The sequence below is a fragment of the Monopterus albus genome, unplaced genomic scaffold, assembly GCF_001952655.1.
Source record: "Monopterus albus unplaced genomic scaffold, M_albus_1.0 scaffold47.1, whole genome shotgun sequence".
In the NCBI taxonomy this organism is placed as follows: Eukaryota; Metazoa; Chordata; class Actinopteri; order Synbranchiformes; family Synbranchidae; genus Monopterus; species Monopterus albus.
Window position 1 is genome coordinate 369,909 of NW_018127927.1, and position 19,735 is coordinate 389,643.

The following is a 19,735-nucleotide window of genomic DNA, read 5'->3' on the forward strand; positions in this document are numbered from 1 at the left end:
CATCCCGGACATCCTCCACTCCAAACTGACCCAGCTCACTGTGTCTGCCCCCACCTGTCAGTGGATTACAAGCTTTCTGACAGACAGGAAGCAGCAGGTGAAGCTGGGGAAAACCACATCCAGCACCCGGACAATAAACACGGGCGCCCCCCCAGGGATGTGTGCTCTCCCTTCTGCTGTTTTCACTCTATACCAATGACTGCATCTTGAAGGACCCCTATGTCAAGCTCCTAAAGTTTGCTGATGATCCGAGACGGTAACGAGTCAGCCTACAGATGGGAGGTTGAGCAGCTGGTCCTATGGTGTAGCCAGAACAACCTGGAGCTGAACACGTTCAAAACAGTGGAGATGACCGTGGACTTCAGGAAGAACAAACACTTAGTACTTAATACAATATAAGGGCGGAACAGAGGGAGCGAGCTTGGCTGTGATTGAGCCAAGTAATCGTACAGTACTGATTAGATGGGGCAAACAACAATATACACAGAAAGGGAAAATGGGCTATACTGTAGTTCCGTGGAAGTGCAGACAGCTCTAAGATTCAGTTCAGATATATAGATGATAAAACTGTGAAGTCTGTGCTTGCACGTTTAAACACACACACCAACAATTTTCTCTAGAGCAGACAATTTGGTCTTATACTTGTATAGCACTTTTCTATGCTTTACAGCACACTCAAAGTGCTTTCACACTACTTAGCCATTCACACTCCCAAACGCTCACACTGGTGTTATCACCAGGAGCAACTGGGGGTTCAGTGTCTTGCTCAAGGACACTTCGACATGTTGACTGGGCAAGCCGGGAATCGAACCACTAATCATCTGGTTAGGAGACAACCCGTTCTACCTCCTGAGCCACAGCTGTCACCTGTAAAAAATTTGGGCTTGCTGAAGGGCTTATTACTGTGGGTTCCAGGCTAGTGTCAGAGTTCACACAGTTCTCCTGGTGAGCCAACATGTAGATACTCACATGAAGGCAGCCCTGACTTCTTAGAAACTTAAAACATTTTCAAGGGTTGATCCACAGGAAAACCCCCACCCCATTTTTTTTACATTACCTTTTCTCACAGTTTTGTCTGTTAATCACTTGGCGTTCTCAGTCCCTAAACATCTTTTATGTGTTGTGAAAAGGAACAGCAACATCACACCATGGTAAATGCTTTACTTTCCCAACTTTTTTGGAACATGCTAGAGCATCAGAAATGAAGTGAGTGTTTATTTTGAACAAACAATAAAATTGATGAGGTATCACATCAAATAATGTGCTGCTGTATTGTTTTCAATGCTGACTGGGTTTAACCAGATCTGATGTATCTGGTAAATTCATTCAGTCACTGTCTGTTTGCAGATCCGTTGCATGCTAAATATCTGGGGGGTGATCCTGTACCTGAGATCAAAAATAATGTTAACCAGCTTTACATTCATTCTAATTTCCTCTTAGGGATCACTGACATTGACTAATCCATCGCAACTGCTCAAACAGGTTGATTAGATTGCTCAGAGCATACAAACAGCTCAACAGGGCAAACATTACAAGCACAATTAAACACTACAGTTTCACTAACTTAACACCAAATAAAATAGTTTAATTTCAGAACTTGCTTTGCTATATTTTTGAAGATGTATATACAAATATCCATTTGCCCAATATCTATGTTGCCAATCCCCACAGACACTGGGCGAGAGGCAGAACACATCCTGAACAAGTTACCAGTCACAGGGTTAACACATAGAGACAACTCATACTCACATTCAGACCTATCAGCAGTTTAGAGTTGCCAGTTAATCTAGCCTGCATGTCTTTGTATTGTGGGAGGAAGTGGGACCACCTAGAGAAAACCTATGCAGTAGGCATGAGGAGAGCATGCAAAGTCCACAGGGGACAGTGCTAACCACTGCACCATATACAAATATATATGTAGATATCTGCTTTTGATCAATTGAGAGAACCTTTTAGGGGCTCCATCTCTATTGATTCAGATAGACAATGGGTGGCAGGGAGGATACTGATTAGTTCCAGCAGGCAGACATGCTGGAGTCAGACTGGAGTCCTGCACTGAAGGCAGCGTAACAAGTACATTAGTAAAGTGATACTTTTTTGTTTGTTTGTTTTTTGCTAAAATAGGCTGTCTTAAATCATATTCAGTCACCAATGGGCATGTACAAACTGATTATTCAACAGCATAGATCTTTACAAGCTAACATTACAACATCAAAGAAACTCAAGTTAAATGTTGTAATTTGTATTTTGTGTTTGGTGCACAAAACATCTTACTTATGGTCTACTATGGTGATACTGGAAGATGGGATCCCCAACATGGCACAGCTTTTGAGAAGTTCTTGTTTTCGCTGAGCTCCTTGTTTGTAGTAGTTTCCTGTTGAATATTTGGAGAACAAATTAAACTATATTGTAGATCTTCCAAAAAAGGGGAAATCTAAAAACAAGACTAAATTCTCAGTAGATTACATTTAGGTGGAATGTAAAACATTCTCAATTATTTTGAAATATATTTTCTTTAGCAATCCAATTACGGTCACATAGGCGTGATAATAGCATAATAGTTTTCACTAATGCTACAAGCAATGAAAGCTTTTACTTTCTAATAATGGTTACATTTTTACTTATGTTTTTATGTAGCACATAACAGCACCTAAGAAAACTTTATTTTTTAAGCTGATGAACAGCAGTAGTAGTAAACATTGCAGCTACACAATATCAGCATAATGGTGCGTCATTCATTGCAGTAATCCTTAAACCCAAGAATGGACATTCTCCTTTATTTTTTAAGATGATGAACAGCAGTAGTAGTAAACATGGCAGCTACACAATATCAGCATAATGTAATCCTTAAATCCTTAAACCCAAGAATGGACATTCTGTTAACTTAGTAGGTGACAGTAAGTGGAGACGTGCAGTCACTTTTCCGTAAGCTTTACTATTTTCTGTTGACTCTCGAATAAAACACGCAACTACAGCTAACGATAACTAGCAGCAATACACGTGGCTAATAACGAATACTTTAACGCTGCGTATGGAAATAACAGTGTGCTATCACCATACCTTCAGTTAAACACAGCAAATGAACGCTGACATTTAACTCCACGAGTCGTATAATCGTTGGCGCGAAGAACATACATTCATCGTCCGGGTGAGCAGTTACAATCAAAGCACTGATTTCCGAGCAGTTTGTGTCCCTGCTTGACAAAACGTTCATTACATGTTTCAGCGACTTAAAAAAAGCTCGCCGGTGTTGACAGTATATACATCTAATCCAGACAAGATAGGACAGAATTATGAAGAGAATCAAGTAAATACTCATTATCCTGACCGTTACCATAAACAATCCGTGTAAAGACAATAGTCTACTGTGTAAGTAGTTCCTCATGCAAAACGTACTGATATACGTATCTAACGTTACCCATTCTTTAAGGGATGCTAAGTATGATAAGCAATTTAAAAAATAAACGTAAAATAACAATGGCTGCCCATTTAAAGTCATGTAATGGTTTGTCTTACACGCTTGGAGTAAATGTCGCTTTCTCAGTTTATTTGAGTTGAAATCAACTCATTAGGGGAACAAAGAAATGAATATGATACAGGCATACTTCCTGGTGTATGTGAATAAAGCAGATCTGGGAAATGTAGAATGATGTTATATTGCACAACGAAATTTATATTTTTTAAAAGCGAAATTTCCAAAAACAAGAAACATTACCGTGTTTGAGGGGGAAGATTTAGCCGTCACACGGCACTGTCCTAACAGATACATAACATTTTCAATTGACAAAATTAACTATTTAACGAAATAGTGAAAAAATAGCGTGCTTACTTTGTAAATCCATAGATTGCCTTTAGATATATATACAAATTTGTCGAAGAATGTCAGTACTCTATGGATTAAACTGAGTATGGACAATTTATGTAACTCTGCCAGGACATCGACCGACAAATGCGGCGCAGCCTTTAGTCTAAGTCGTGTACAGTCTTTAACCCGCGGATTTACAGGCATCAATTGACATATATTTCTGCCAGGGGTATTTTTTTCCCCACTGGTATATTTTCTAAACATGAGGTAAGTACAATCTGCTAATATAAAGCAAAGCAACGTGTCTTATTAGCACGTTATTTAAGCGCCCCGGTCTACGATGAAAACCTGCTTTGCAAGATGGCGACGTGGTTGTGAATTCAAAGGTGAATTATAGGCTAAGTTGGCTAGCTACCAACACCAACAATATCTTAAACGTCGTATTGCTACATTGGAGTGGTAACATAGCATAAACCTTTGAATCTGATTTTATTGTGCATGTTTTGGTGCATTTCCGGAAAAGTGCTCTGTTGTGGAAATAGACCCATCCCCCAAGGTAAGATGCAAATCAAATTGCGTTTTTATGACATTATGATGTTAAAAGACAACAGCAGCAACAACGTATAGCAGCAATATTTCTCACCTCTATATTCCGTATGGGCCGTAGAAAGTTTACCTTTCCTGCTGGAGTTGTATGAAAATCACACATTAATGTAACAGTTAGATGCTTTCCAAAATTAAACTGATTGACCTTCGCCATGAAACGTTAAAAGCTGACAAAAGCAGTGAACTTACTATAAAAACAAACTACATGCTTCAGTTCTGAAAATGCCTTAAACCAACTGAGAGGACTGATTTTAAAAACTGAAAATGATAGCTGTAGGGGAACATCCAGGAGCATAGTATCTTATAGGTGCTTTCATGATCCCTGTTAAAAGGGACGAGAGGGATACAGCTTGTAGACTAGAAATGATTCCCATCATGGACTTATTTGAAAGTTATTACATAAACAGGAATAAAAACCGAGAAACAGGTTATGGGTAGTCAGGTCACCAACATGGGCTGTAATAGCTTATTCACAATGGTAAGCATATTAATATCCTGTAGACTCAGTTGCTTTGACTAATGAAAACTGTACAGGGGCATTAATAATGGTTTGCTAAATACTGAGGATACTGTGAAACAGGCTTGAACCCAGGAGGTCGCTGTTCTTTTTTCCTTGGGTTGGGAGTACAGAGGGTATTTGCAAAACAACAAGACCTCAGTTGAAAGATGAAAACCTTTCCTAGCAGCATCAGCATGAAATGTATTTTATTATATTATTATCTATCCATTAGTAGATTGAGTTTTTCTTTTTGTTTATAAACTCAACTAAACTCAGCCAGACAAATTAATCAAGTACAAAGCCAAAAACTATTGATTAAAATGAGACTATAGGCCTCATTTTAGCAGTAGCAGAACCAGATTCATCACCTGGATTTGGCTCCGTGGAGAGACATGAGACATTACATTTGTTGCTGCATTTTGGTTTACAAAGTTATATAATTTGAAATGGAAAATGATAAATATAAAAACAGCTCTCCACCTACCAATGACCAGAGGTGGTTAGTTACAAGTCACTCTGTCAAGACACTAATTATATTTTTAGTATTTCTGATACTGTGAAAGTGGTGACCCACCGAACACTGTGGCCTGCCGATAAAAAATAAGATAAGAGCTTTCCATCCTGGTTATGGTGGCAGCTGTTGGTGATTTTCCAACCCTAAAGTTAGTCTTGGCATGGTGGTCAGGCTGTATATCTTCCAGGCTTAGATTAAAAATGTTCAAGCCAGCTGAACACAATTATGACGGATCCTGCGAACAATGACAGAAAGAGCCAAAAAACAAAACAGCAAACAAACAAACAAACAAAAATGCTGTAATGTATTTGTTCTAAACCAACTTGCAGAAACCTTTCCTGTTTGGTTACATGTTTTTGGTCCATCTACCCATAATCCAACCAAATACAAAATCTGTGCTTTGTAAAATTGCATAGTATACCTTGCATAGATACTTGGCATGTACAGTATATTGTCTGCATTTAGAGAGGAGAGATCAATCAAAAAGTGTCACAGTGCTTTCTGGCTGTGTCCTGAGTTCTCCTTTCTGAACATTGTTTCACTGAGCCAGACCAACACGATAAGCAGGTAAACTTGCCAATTTTCATGCATTTAACATATGTCTTTAAATGTCAGGGAGTAGGATCCATTTGTTAATCTTTGAGAAAATTATATCACGTAACAATGGATGGCATTGTTTTGAATTAATAGCAATGTGAATGGAAAGCTGATCACTGCTCGTGTGTGGCTGGCATGACATCTAAGGTTAAGGATGACGCCTTATCTAAAAATAGTCTAACCATGAAATGACACGACACATCCTACTGATTCCTCTAATAAACAGCAGATTGCTGCAGCAGAAGAGATGAATTTGGGTGATGAAATAATGATGATAACAGTGGTATGTCAGATTTAAATATTTCTCATATAATGTTTCATGATTGAAATGTAATCAAATTTGGAATAAAATTTGAGCATTTGTAATTAACACAGGTATATGAAGATTTAAATAGTTAGCAGGAATTTAAAAGGTTTTGACTCTGATAATTCAACCATTGTGAAAAGCAAACAAATGCAAACTAATAACAAACCGTCAATAGTCAAATCAAGTTAACTCGTTTATCTCAGTTGAAAGAACAGGTCCCTGTTTTCCACCCACAGGAAGACTGCTGTGGTGTTTTCTAGAGCTGCAGCTGCATAGTAACGCCCAGTGGTTTTTTTTTTTAATGTAGCATTTGTTCCAAGATCATCCTTGCACTTTTGATTTTCTCTGTTGACTTAACACTCCTGCAAGGTAAAGTAAGAAGTTATTTTGGATTTGATTCTGACTTTATTTCCTACACTGGCAGCAGAAGCTGGACAGTGCTTTAGGCCAATACTCACCTGTATGGAAACAGAAATATTTCAGAAAAGTGATCAAGGGTGGTCAAATAACATGAGTGATTTAACAGTATGCTACCATATGCATGATTTCTGGTACTCCATGTTGCATAGTGGAACCTGTTACACATTTTATGTTCAGTAGATCACACATGACCGCTCACCTACACTTTCTGTCTGATTCTGCAGCAGCATGTCTGTCAGAATGCTATTTATTTGACAGTACCATCCAGTATTGTCAGTCTTGTGTAATTTCATTTTAGTTGGCCGATTCTCTACTTTTGTTATTCTTTACAGTATGTTCATTGTAATATCTAAAATGTGGTGTCTCTGTTTCGGTGCAGGTGGTTTGTGTCCCCAAAGATGGTCTAACTAAAGTCTCTGATCTGTGAAGCAGCAGCTGCCCGCTAGCACTGAGCCAGGATGTCTAGTAGCTCAGGCTACCCCCCCAGCCAGGGGAGCTTCAGCAGCGAGCAGAGCCGATACCCACCACATTCTGTCCAGTACACCTTCACAGGCACACGCCACCAACAGGTAAAAAGTTTCTTCTACATTGTTGTATTGTAGTTAACAGTCATGTTTGTCATGAGTCCGCACTCTCGATATTTGCTTGTACTTCACCTTTACCCCTTTGGAAGTCTGTATGGAAATATGCTTCTCTAAGCAGTGATAATATTAAGAGAATTTCATTTATATAGGACTCTTCTTAATGTCACAAAGTGTGTTACATGAAAAACAGTGGCAATTACAATATGGCCTTGAGGTTTTCTGCTTTTGAGTGCATATAAGAATATAAAGAGTCAAGACCGTTTAGCTGTTAGTTAAACCATTAATGGTACTGTACAGGAAACTACTAAATATAGGGGTGGGAATCTCTGGCAAACTCAAGATTCGATTTGATTCCTATTCTTGGTGTCATGATTCGATTCAGAACAATTTTCTACAGACCTGTACCCATTTTGGATCACACTGGCTCTTTCTGGTAATAACGCTGCAGCACAGATGTTGTTCTCCACAGCTGCAGACGTAGCATTAACAACACCACAGCTGAGTGTTCTGCTTTGTTCCTCCCCTCCCCTTTACAACAACACATACAGCTACCAAAAACCAGTGGTAGAAAAGTACTCAGATTGTTTACTGAAGTAAATTAAGAATAACAGTGTAAAAAAAGTCTTAGTAGAAGTCCTGCATTCAAAATATTATTTAAGTAAAAGCACAAAAGTATTTGCATCAATATATAACTTAAAGTACCAAAAGTAAAAGTACTCAGTATGCATACTGGCACATTTATATTCTCAGTACTGAACAAGCATTCTAGTGATATTTATTTCAGTAATAATTATGCAGCTGAATACTTGCATGTTCACTTGACTGTTGTGAACAGTGTTTGTTAGCCATTGTGGTGAACATAATTCTTAGAAGCTTAAATTCACAGAAAACTGTCAGTGGAAAATTTCTGGGCATTTGGATTGTTTGCTCAAGTGTGGGACAAAACTCGTGTTTGGAAATATTTCCTGTAACTGATTTTTCTGGTTCAGGTTTGTCTAGAGGTCACAGCTCACTGATAACATTTATGTGATATTTAGCTAAAAGCCCCTAATTCAATTTTCTGACTATCAATAACATGTATTGTAGTTTGCCAGACAGGAGTCTGTTTGCCAGACCAGAGTCTGGCAAACTACTGGTTAGCCTGGTTTTAGTAATTTTGTTGTGCAGTGACTGATGAGATGTTTGAAGGAGGGGTGAAGCTGTGCCCCTCTTACAGGCCAGTTATTGTTCCACAGTGTTGCATATGTTTTTTTTTTCCTTTCATCTTTCTGGTGAGCTTAGTCATTATATGGTCATATTCTTTTCTTATCCTAAGCTACATTTTCTTCAGTACTTTATGATAAATGTGTGAACCTTTTTTATTTGAGGCATAGCTGATTAATTTTTAATTGTTAGCAATTAGACCTCCAAATGCTGACATTGTGTCGAGGTCTTGTACTCAGAAATGCAGCTGTTGTTTTGTAAAAATGCTGATTGAGTTCATTATGGAGTTTTGCCTTGATCAGATAGATGACAGCAGAGATTTTAGAGGAAGTGATGTGGGTGAGGGCAGGGTGTGGGGAGATGCATGATAAAGGTCCCTGGCCAGACTCTAAGTGGGGCTGCTGTAATTACAATCAGTGTCTTAAACTTTAAACAGCACTCACAGCCCAACACACAAGATGGGAGAAAAAGGACTTTGAAGCCAAAGGAAATGCTTTGTGTCACTGATATGTGTATAGTGTGACTAAAGCAGCCACTGTAGAGATGTATTGATTAAAATGATGTGCATTCATTGCAACACATTGATGAGACCCAAGTGAAAAACGTGGCTCAAGCTTGCCTGCCTGGTGCAGACAGGATTTTACTCTGTGAGCATGATTTGGTTGCTTCATCTGTGAAGTGTTCCATTATACTTGTAGCTTACAAGAACAAGTATATGATGTTCATGATGATCATGATGTTTTTATTTTTTATAGAGATGCGCCGATTTGCATTTTTTTTTTGTTTCTTTCTGATTTTCTTTCTAGGAACTGTAGTTGACAGTATACACAGACATTTTTGCAGGTTTTTTTTAAATGAAGATGTAAATTATAATAAAACTTTTGTGCAAAGTTTTAGATTTAATGTTTTTTTTTTATACAAACCTCCAACTAAAAAGTATTTGTACTTCTCCAAATATAAATGGGTGCAACAGGTAATAGAAACAGCAGAATGTCTATTACATCAGTCCTACTGAGCACAGTTCTTTTTGAAGTGTGAATAGTTTGTATTTGCTGTGTTTTACCAAAGCTCGGATGCACTGTATGTATACATGCGTAGCCAGTAATTCCCTATTTGTCACAGATTTGGACATAGTTTTCCTTCTCCAAGGTGTTTCTGTAGTTTCCTCTGTGCACGTATTGTACACCAAGTGCTTCCAGTGCACAAGTGAACACCCGCCTGGTACAAACACGAATGTGAGCCTCGCTCAAGGTTCACACAAGATGTTATGCGCTGTACATGCTAAGCTTTTGGCCTGTGCCACTGCATGTGTGATGTGTAATGTTGTGCTACTAAATGTAACTGTCACAGGATAAGAAATCTCAGAGTGACCGGCTGGTCACCGGTCAAGGCCGATCATGTTGAAAACTGACTATTTCTCATCTCGATTGATCGGTGCATCTCAGATCTTTATCTCTTCTGACCAGCAGACCTGTCCACTGCTTTACACCCAGATCGCCCATATTCTCTACTGTTGTGACCTTGATCAGATGGCTTTACAAAGTTTTTTTTTTGTGTGTGTGTGTGTGTGCGCGTGGTATCACACTTGCCTTTAGGATTACACCGTCGCAGACTATCGGACTCACATGCAGGATCCCCAGGGTCGGAGAAGACCATCTTTATTGTCTGAATTCCACCCCGGAACTGAAAGGTAAGGGCTTGGCTTCAGATATCTGCCTAAATATCTGACATCCTCATACATGTCATCTTAATTAGGATTTTTTTTTTTCAATTCTTTATCAATGTTAAGTTTATATTGAAAGTAGTTTACCCTTTCTCAGATTGCTGTCTGGGGGTCATACATCTAGGAAAAAGTTGTAACTTCTGATACATCTGTAAATCTCTTTGCTTCTGTTCTTCAGGCCTCCAGAGAGACGGCATGGTTATGAACAGCAGTTTCACACCATCACATCCCAGCCTGAGCATGAAGCCTTGGAGGCTAAACGTCCTCGCATGGAGACTGTTGCCGAGGCCCACATCACCCGCACCCCTCCCACTGCTGGGGGTATTGTCTTGCCCATGCCCCATACAGTACAGGACAACTTAAGAGCCACTGTAGAGGTCAAAAAGGTGGGCCTTGTTCCTTTTGACCCACTTTTGCAAATCAAGAATTCACAGTTGGTCTCAGTTGTAGTTTTGTCTGTTGGTGTAGAACCAAGAACTGCTTATGTCAGGAGCTGGAAGCGGAACTATTGTGACCAGCTGTTTAGCAAGCTACTAATTTCTCACATCAGTATTGGCAAACTAACATTTGCCATTAATGTTTTGAACGTAACATTCAAAATTGAACTTAGTAGCTATGCTTGTTTGGGTAATGTTTCTGAGCAGCAGTTAGATAGCTAGCTAGGTGCTGTAGCCTTGGTAACAGTAGCTAACATTAGCATGCTATAGGCTAACTTTGCTACTGAGCCACCTATCCATGTCACTAAACATTTGGTTTCACAAAAGGCTAACATTGTATAAAGTGTAGTAGAGAAATTTGTTTGAAAGCAGTGTTCTCTTGTTTTTGCTGTAGTCCGTTGTTGTGCTAGAGTTGCCAGAAAAGTGGAGATGTGTACAAACACATAATGACGTGGCTCTTCTAGCCTGTGGAGAAACAAGCCCTTTTATTAGAAGTTAAACCAACTCTTTACTAGCACCAGTCCAGAACTAGCACTTAGTTTGCATTGGTTGAAAAGGGGTATCTGAGATTTATATTCTCAATATGTGATTTTATGTACTATTTGAAATACAGTGCCACCTCTCAGTGGCTGCTTTTGTAGTTTGCAGAATATGACTGTGATTCTTGGAAGTGATCGTTCAGTTTTGTACAGATTTTGTGTGGTAGTTTTTCACATGCTCAATAACCCTTTTTGCCAGGAGTCTCAGTTCACTGTCAAAATGGAGTCCCCATCCCCAGGAGGACCTACACTAAATATGGGGGAAGAGCAGGACACTTCTCCCTCTAAACTGTCCAAGGAGGAGCTGATCCAGAGTATGGACCGTGTGGACAGAGAGATTGCTAAAGTGGAGCAACAGATTTTCAAGCTGAAGAAAAAGCAGGTTCGTTACCTATTGATATGTTTTTGTCTCTGAACACGGTTCAGACACAGCGGGTGTTGTGCAAGAAACCTTGCCACAAGTAAACATTTCATATTGTGCAAATTCTTAGTTGTCCAGGTCATAGTAAGCTGAAAAAATGTAGAAAAAAAATCATCTGGACTTGGTTTTAGGTAGAAGACCTCTCATCCAAGAGGCTTCATTAGTTCTGTCCGACTGGTGGTGAGCAGAAGGTATTTATCCCCCTGGGTGGTGTTTCAGTCCTTTGACGGCCAACAATGTCCCATACTGACTGATATGTTACGGTTCCAGTGAGGGTTCAAAGACAGGTAATGACGCTCACTGATACCAGGCTATAACTATTCATTCATTAGGGGACATTGTTGGCTGTCAAAGGACTGAAACGCCACCCAGGGGGATAAATATCTCCTGCTCACCACCGGTCAGCCAGATGATTTTTTTTTCTACGTTTTTTTCCAGTTATATATTTCATATACTTTTTAAATTAAGCGATGACCCAGGCGACACTGGGGTGACAATAATGTTAGAACATCAGTAAGGGGAACCATATTTATTTTATTACTTAAATAGTAGAGGCTGTAAGAATCTTTGAGTTGATATATGTTTAGTGTTAGATTGAATTGTTGAAAGATCTGCTTTGACAGTGGCTGCCCCTGAAAGTTGAGGTAATACTAATTTCCATTTCATCTTTAGAACCACCACCTTGAACAATTATCCAGCAGTGTTTGGACTTTCCCTCTATGAGAAACTTTCACTCTTTCTGCAGTTTACTTAGGCCTTAAAATGCTTTTACAGATTCATGGCTTAACAAGCCTGTGCTTGTACATAGGCCATTCAAAGTGCATCGCATTTTATCCCAGTAAGGTGTACTCAAAAAATTTTATTTCTAGAACTCCAGGCTAATTTTTAAGGCCATCTTTTTATCCGGATTGTCTTGTTTTTAATTTAGTTTGTGGCTGGCCTCTTCCTGCTATCTTTTTTTGTAATTCCAATTTATTAGACAGGAATGTAAGATGAGCTTTGCTGGGAGAGATTACCTCTCAATATTTCAGTCAAAATTTTCCTAGATTATCAGGGGTTTATTTGTTTGGGGTATTTCAGGAACTCATCTAATCCCTGTAACCTGGCAATTTACATAACCTTTAACTTGTAAACACTAACCTACAAAACACACTGTCTGCAAGCATCAGTGGCAGAAACCTACAGTCCTGTTAAAAAAATGTTGTACTTGATCAAGCCCATACAGATTAATCTGATAACACCTGGATGGGCTTCAGATATCAGATCTTGGAGATGTGAGACATACGGCCAACTTTCGACTACCATCAGGGGCCATTGGCGAGCGTCTATTGGGGCTCATATTACCAGTGTGTCCTACACCATTGGCATTAGTCCAACCCTCTTGGCGGCTTTCCGGCTGATTTCACATGTTGAATCATTGTTGGTGGTTGAGACAACTCTGATTGGCTGCTGATCTTAGCGAATCGATGCATGAGAAGAGAATGGTCTGGGGAAAGCCCCTTCAGCCTGACGCTGTAGCGTCTGTGATTTCGCACGTTTAGTGCAGTTTCTCCTTGTTTTTTGCCTCCACAATTTCCTTTCTTCTTTCACAACCAAAAGACCGAGGGCAAAGAATGGAGGTGTCACTTGCATTTTCTTATCACCAGGCTCAAAGGACCCAAAGGAATCTACAGTTTTTTTTTCAGTTTTCTGCAGTTATTCAGGATTGGAAATCTGTAGAGTGTTGTGTTTGTTTGTTTGTTTTGTTTTTTTTGCGCTTGTAATATAAATATTCATTTAGCTAACAATTATTTTTTGAGCAAAAGTAAGAACAAAAGTAGATTAAAGCAACCTGAAATAATCTTGAACAGGTTGAAAGAAAACACTTTATATGAACTTTTAAATTTGAGACATTTTTTTATTTCATCAACATTTGTTGGAAATTCCACCAGCATAAAATATAAGGACACATGACCACTGAAATACAAAGTTCAACATCTTTAGACGCAGGCTAAAAAAAGGACGGGGTCGGGGGAGTTGGGATAATGGTGTGCAATCTCAGCAGGAGACATTAATGTCTTTAATAGACATGAACCTGGGTTTTTCACATAGCCTACTGAAGGGAACAGCTCTAGAAGGTTGACATGAGAAGTGTCAAAAATTGTTGTGTACTTAATGGAAAAGAAACGCTAGACAGTGATTGGCAGCCAGCCAGTCAAACTGTGAAGTACATGTGAATGTTGGATCCTTGGCTTGGAAAATGACAAAAAAATTCACAACATCACACAATTGTTGCGCACATGCAGGAGGGGGCAAACACATGGTTACATTCTGAGTTTTTACTTTCTTTTCAAAATTTGTAGAAAATCTGTGGAGGTGTTGTCAGAATTCTGTGGGCACAGATTCCATTTGGGCCTGGTCATCACACACATTCTTGATTAGAAGCAGCTCTAAACAGCAGCTGTTTTTAATGAGAGGGGATTTGTTTACACATGCATTTCCACTGTCTAGCTCTTCTTTCCCTTTAATGAATGGTGAATACCGATACTGCCACCTGCTGGTAGGGGGGAGTCATTTGCCTCACACCGGCGCAGAAGACTTGCTTGTCAGCCGTTGGCTGTAGTCTGTGCGGTGTGTTCAAGTTCACTTTTTCCAACCCAAATGGCCCAGGCAAGCCAACGTTAGGCTATGCAGCAATTGGTCTACGTTCTTTCACATTGGCTTGGTGTGTGTCTACCCTATGGTTTCCATCATCTGTTCTGTATGAAAGAAAATATAGATATAAAAAAAAAAAAAAACCATATTCAAATGACTAACTGGGTCATTTAAAGAAGAAAGAAGGGTCCCTATATTTTTCCTGTGTGTGTTTTGTGTGTCTTTTATAATATGCTATTGATCAAAATGTTGTTGGTGTTGTCTCTTAGCAACAACTGGAGGAGGAAGCAGCAAAGCCAGTGGAGCCAGAAAAGCCAGTGACCCCACCCCCTGTGGAGCACAAGCACCGCAGCATAGTCCAGATCATTTACGATGAGAACAGGGTTAGTGATCTGCTGCAAACACCAAGACACACTGACAGCAAGCAGTAGTTCTTCTCAGTTCTCGAGTTATTTTGTTTGTGCTTAAACAATATGCAGCTACACTTTAAGCTACCATCTCTGTGCAGCCTCAAAGCTGAAAAAAGTTATTAGTGTTTTTCCAGTGGCCTGATTTAGCCTCCTTAAACTGTGCCGTACCAAGCTAGGAATAGATGTGTTTTTGCTGTGTCCTTGCAGTGGGGATGACCATGGTAGCCACAGCCAGCCAGTGATAGTCTTCTCCCTCAAACCGTGCCATCTTGTCCCATACCAATGTCTGGACATGTGCCTTTAAGCCTGTGTCCAGCTCTCAATATTTTTGTAGCATCTAAAAGAATCTATGGTTTCAGTTTTAGATTCATGCCCACATGCCTGCTCATCCTTTAAATTGTCAGCCTTATTTAACTTGTTGTGTGTTGATGCAAACAAACATTTCATCTGCTAATTTTGCTCCACATTTAGGCTTTTTACCTCCAAACCAGTAGGAGCTGTGGATTCGCTATAGAAAGTACAGTGTTTTTGTCATAGGTGGTGGAATGTCTTTTTAGCAGTGCTCTTCTTCAGTAAAAACTGGTTTACATGGCAAGATATGTCTTGGTCACTGTTGCTCATAGCTCAGCTCTTTTGAGTCATAAAACTGCATTTGGTGTAGCAGTATTGTAATATTTTCAGCTAATATTTAAATGAGTCTGCTGTGGGGCTGTGTTATAATGTAGCTTTGTTTTATGTATTATTGATGTTTTGAAGGCAATAGGGTGAGACAGGAAGCTTGTTTTTGTTAAATACTGTATTTATTTTTGTCTAACCTTTTTTAAAATTGATTTAGAATAAATTAGAGCAGCAACTGTTAGGCAGTTAATTAGTTGTTTGTTTGAAAGATTTTTCTACCACAAATTTTATAATCAAATAATAGCTTAAGTAATTTCTTAAGAAAAAATGAAATGTTTCCCCTAGGTTAATTGGTCAGAGAGGGCGACCTACTGGCGGGGTTGGTGGTGAAAGGAGCTGGATCTTATGGCTCCTCTCCTTTCATAGAGCCTTTCAAAATAATGGCTCGTTGTTCCTTTTTCCTCCCCCTTTTTTATCATGTGTAATCTATTAATGTACATGTTCTATGTGTCTATTGTGTTTTATTAAAGACACAGTTCTATGTGTGTGTCTGTTTGACCGAGGGTGTGGCCCACAAAAACAAGGTACAGGACAGAGAGGCCACCCAAAGTCCTTCCTGTAGGGCTCTGCAGAGGTGTGGCTGTGTTTGTGCTTTAGAAAGTAACTGCCATGAAACAATCAGAAAATACCTAATTTTCTGATTGCTTTGCTAGCATGGCTAACTCTTCATTCACTCTCTAGCTCGTTTGACCATCACTGCTCTTTTTCTCTCCTAGTGAAGTAAATTTAGAACAGAAATTTGGGCAAAAAGATAAAATAAATGGCTCCCTAGTTGGACTCTGATACCTTCATTCTTACCAATGAGGCACTGAATAGAATCAGAACCATTCGCAAATGTAACATTACTAGGGTTTACGTTTGTCTGTCTTTGTAGCCCATCTTCTTGTGATTGCTGGTATGTGAAACTGTGACAGCGTATGGCTAGCTTCCCTCCCCTCCACAGCGGAGGAGCTAGAAGCATCCCGGCCACAGCTTCCAGTCTTGGGTTTGGTAGTGGTAGGTTCAGTGATTGCATTGAAAGTTGATGTGCATTTGAAAAAGCTGAAACTCTGGCCTGGTTTTCCTTCTAGACTCAATGCTCATCCATGTTGGCTTTGAATTAATGACTTTGATGTTGCACTGAACGAATGTCTCCAGCTCAGGTTACTGACGATTAGATTTGATCCTTGTCTTAGCTGTAAGCATTGCTAAGCCATGCCCTTGGTAGGGACATGAGAGAATAGCAGTTACAGTGCAGGACAGTGAAGTGCTTATAAGATGTGCCTGCTTTGTGCCTTTCATTTTGGGGGGGGCACTAAATGAATGGTAGAGGAAACACTGAAATGCCAAATATTTGGCATAATGTTGTGTTCTAGGATTGTGTGATGGGCTTTTTTTGTAATTAATCGAATGAAAATAATTGTTAGCATACATTTAATTGTTAGTATACATTTAACTAAAAGTCAAGGGCAGAAGCAAGTCTTATTAGCTATATTTCTGCTGAACACTATGGGAGAAAGTGAATCAGAATCTGCTTTATTGGCCAGGTGTGTCAGACACGAGGAATTTGACTCTGGTACATTGGCTCTCAGTGTGCATGTACATATCCCCATGCAAGGGGCAAGTAAACAGTAAACCAACATAAGGCTAGTATAACAAAATAAGCAGTATTAACAGCAACAAACAGCGCAAAATAAAGAGTCACTTTGGCTTTTCTCGTTTTTTAGGGGTCACCACAGCAAATCGTTACACTGATGACTCGCATGTTGACATTTGGCACCTGTTTTACGCCGGATGCCCTTCCTGGCATAACCCTGACTCAAACCAAGCCCGCAGCGGCATGAGCGCTGCGCCTTTGCCACTAGCCTACCAGGGACGGCAATTCAAACAATGCAAAATAAGCAGTATAAACAGGCAGTAAACAATGCAGACAGACAAAGGAATGCTCATTGTGAAATGAGAAATAGGAATAAAAATAGAGTACTTAAAACCTGTACGGGTCTGTATAATCTGTACAATGTATATTTACAGGTATTGCTCTGAGGGTTATTGTCCAGTCATACTGTCGTGGGTCAATGTACATCAGCATGACAGCCCGGGGAAGAAACTCTCCCTGTGCCTGGTTGTCTTGGTGCACAGTGACCTGTAACGCTGTCCAGAGGGGAGGAGTTCGAACAGATTATGTCCTGGGTGTGAGGGGTCTGCAGTGATCCTCTTCCCCCTCCTTTTGACCCGTGAGGTGTACAGGTCCTCCATGGAGGGCAGGCTCGCACCAGTGACCTTTTCTGCAGTCCTGACTGTCCGCTGAAGTTTGTACTTGGTTGCTGAGTCAAATCAGACAGTGATGGAGGTGCAGAGAACAGACATGATGATTCTGTGCCAGCTCAGGAAGTACATCCTCTGCTGTGCTGTAATACCCCAGTTCTTTAATTGGACAACTCTGAATAATAAAGGAGTCCGTCTTTTTTCATTTAGTGCCGATTTATTTTAACCACAAGTAAAAATTAGAAACACGACCCGGGTTGCTCCCCCTTCCAGAGACACACACACACAGGCTGCTGGAAAGAGGAGTCCCTGGCCAAACAGAGCCTAATACATTTATAAACTTTGGGCTAACCCCTTACCCAAATGAAGTCAGTCCAAACTCTGCATCTCTTATCTAGTACTCCACAGGCTTGGAGCAGCTGTGTTTCTACCTAGTCAAAACAAAATGAAGAATCTCAATGTGTGTGTATGTTGTCACATGGTGTGTAGCTAAGACATTCATTCATTTATTCAGACATAATATTCTAACACAAGATTAATACAGGAAAGGAATTAGTGTCATGGTGCACTTTTCAGAGTCAACATTCTGTCTGCTAACCTTGAAACAAAACAGACTAGAGCAGACTTTAAATCTTACTAAATTGCATTACTAACATATTAATGTCTATCAATCATATAACGGATTCACTAATATCTAACAGTGCCGCCTTCTTACTGAAGTCCACTGTCATCTCCACTGTTTTGAGCATAGGACCAGCTGCTCAACCTCTCGTCACTATCTCGGATGAGACCAATGACCATTGTGTCATCTGCAAACTTTAGGAGCTTGATGGAGGGGTCCTTCGAGATGCAGTCGTTGGTATACACTGAAATCAACAAAGGCGAGAGCACACACCCCTGGGGAGCACCTGTGCTTATTGTCCGGGTGCTGGATGTGGTTTTCCCCAGCCTCACCCGCTGCTTAGAGGGCCCATGTATAAGGTCCCTGGGAAGTCGAGGTTTTGCAGGATGTAATGCAGTGCCATGTTAACTGCATCTTCCACTGACCTGTTAGCCCAGTAGGCGAACTGCAGGGGGTCCACGGTGTCCTTCAGGTGGGCCAACACCAGTCTTTCAAAGGACTTCATAACTACAGATGTCAGGGTGACAGGTCTGTAGTCGTTCAGTCCACTGATGGAGGTTTTCTTGGGGACTGGGATGATGGTGAGCGTTTGAAGCAGGAGGGGACTTCGCACAGCTCCAATGACCTGTTGAAGATAAGCGTGAAGATGGGGGCCAGCTGATCAGCACACACTTTCAGGCAAGAGGGGGTCACACCATCTGGGCCTGGTGCCTTTCTGATCCATTGTTTATTAAAGAGGCCACACACATCCTTTTCACAGATCGTTAGAGGTGGGGGGCTGGAGGGAAGGATGGCGATTGTCGGGAGTGTTGTTTGTCAAACCTGCAGTAGAACACATGCAACTCGTCTGCTAGTTGACGGTCCTCCACAGCAGTGGGAGACCGTCAACTAGCAGGTTTCCTATAGCTAGTGATGGTTTTCAGGCTCCCCCCACACAGACGAGGGGTCGTTGGCTAAATCCTGAGCTTTCAGCTTTTCAGAGTAGCTCCTCTTTGCTGCCCATGACCATGCTGGGTTGCAAATATTAAAAAGACTATCTGTACAATTACAGAAACTGTCTTTCTCACAGATGCATAAGAGACAGTTTAACGGAAAAGGCTGTGCACATTTTGTTTATGTTAACAATACAGTAGCCTAGAATTTACTATATTGGAGGCACATTAGGCTACTCATATTTCTGAAAGCAAAAGATTATGTACACAGTGACATGTCACATGTGAATTTGACAGGTCTGTAGTCACTCAGTCCACTGATGGAGATTTTCTTGGGGACTGGGAGGATGGTGGAGCTTTTGAAGCAGAAGGGGACTTTACACAGCTCCAATGACCTGTTGAAGATGAGTGTGAAGATGGGGGCCAGCTGATCAGCACACACTTTCAGGCAGGAGGGGGTCACACCATCTGGGCCTGGTGTCTTTCTGATCCTTTGTTTTTCAAAGAGGCCACACACATCCTTTTCACACATTGTTAGAGGAGGGGGGCTGGAGGGAAGG

The 19,735-nt window shown here is 40.4% G+C and overlaps 2 protein-coding genes across 5 annotated transcripts in view; one reads left to right on the top strand and one right to left on the bottom strand.

Annotated features, from left to right (window-relative positions):
- Positions 1–4,876, bottom strand: part of pigl (phosphatidylinositol glycan anchor biosynthesis, class L) — an 18,809-nt gene extending 13,933 nt beyond the window's left edge. For 2 of the 4 annotated variants that reach the window (XM_020600474.1, XM_020600475.1), the window contains exons 1-2: positions 3,061–3,363; positions 2,275–2,374 (exon numbers count right to left, since the gene is read on the bottom strand). In XM_020600474.1, the coding sequence (XP_020456130.1) occupies positions 2,275–2,374; positions 3,061–3,337 (377 nt within the window). In that variant the 5' untranslated portion in view covers positions 3,338–3,363. Of the gene's footprint in view, positions 1–2,274; positions 2,375–3,060; positions 3,364–3,829; positions 3,914–4,448; positions 4,490–4,600 lie in introns of those variants that run through there. The other 2 variants (XM_020600477.1, XM_020600476.1) reach the window with 2 other exon arrangements.
- ncor1 (nuclear receptor corepressor 1) overlaps positions 3,951–19,735 on the top strand; it is a 92,401-nt gene continuing 76,616 nt past the window's right edge. Inside the window, 6 exon segments of the mRNA XM_020600558.1 lie at positions 3,951–4,072; positions 7,128–7,317; positions 10,131–10,225; positions 10,437–10,644; positions 11,434–11,616; positions 14,559–14,672. Coding sequence (XP_020456214.1) covers positions 7,207–7,317; positions 10,131–10,225; positions 10,437–10,644; positions 11,434–11,616; positions 14,559–14,672 — 711 coding nt within the window. The 5' untranslated portion in view covers positions 3,951–4,072; positions 7,128–7,206.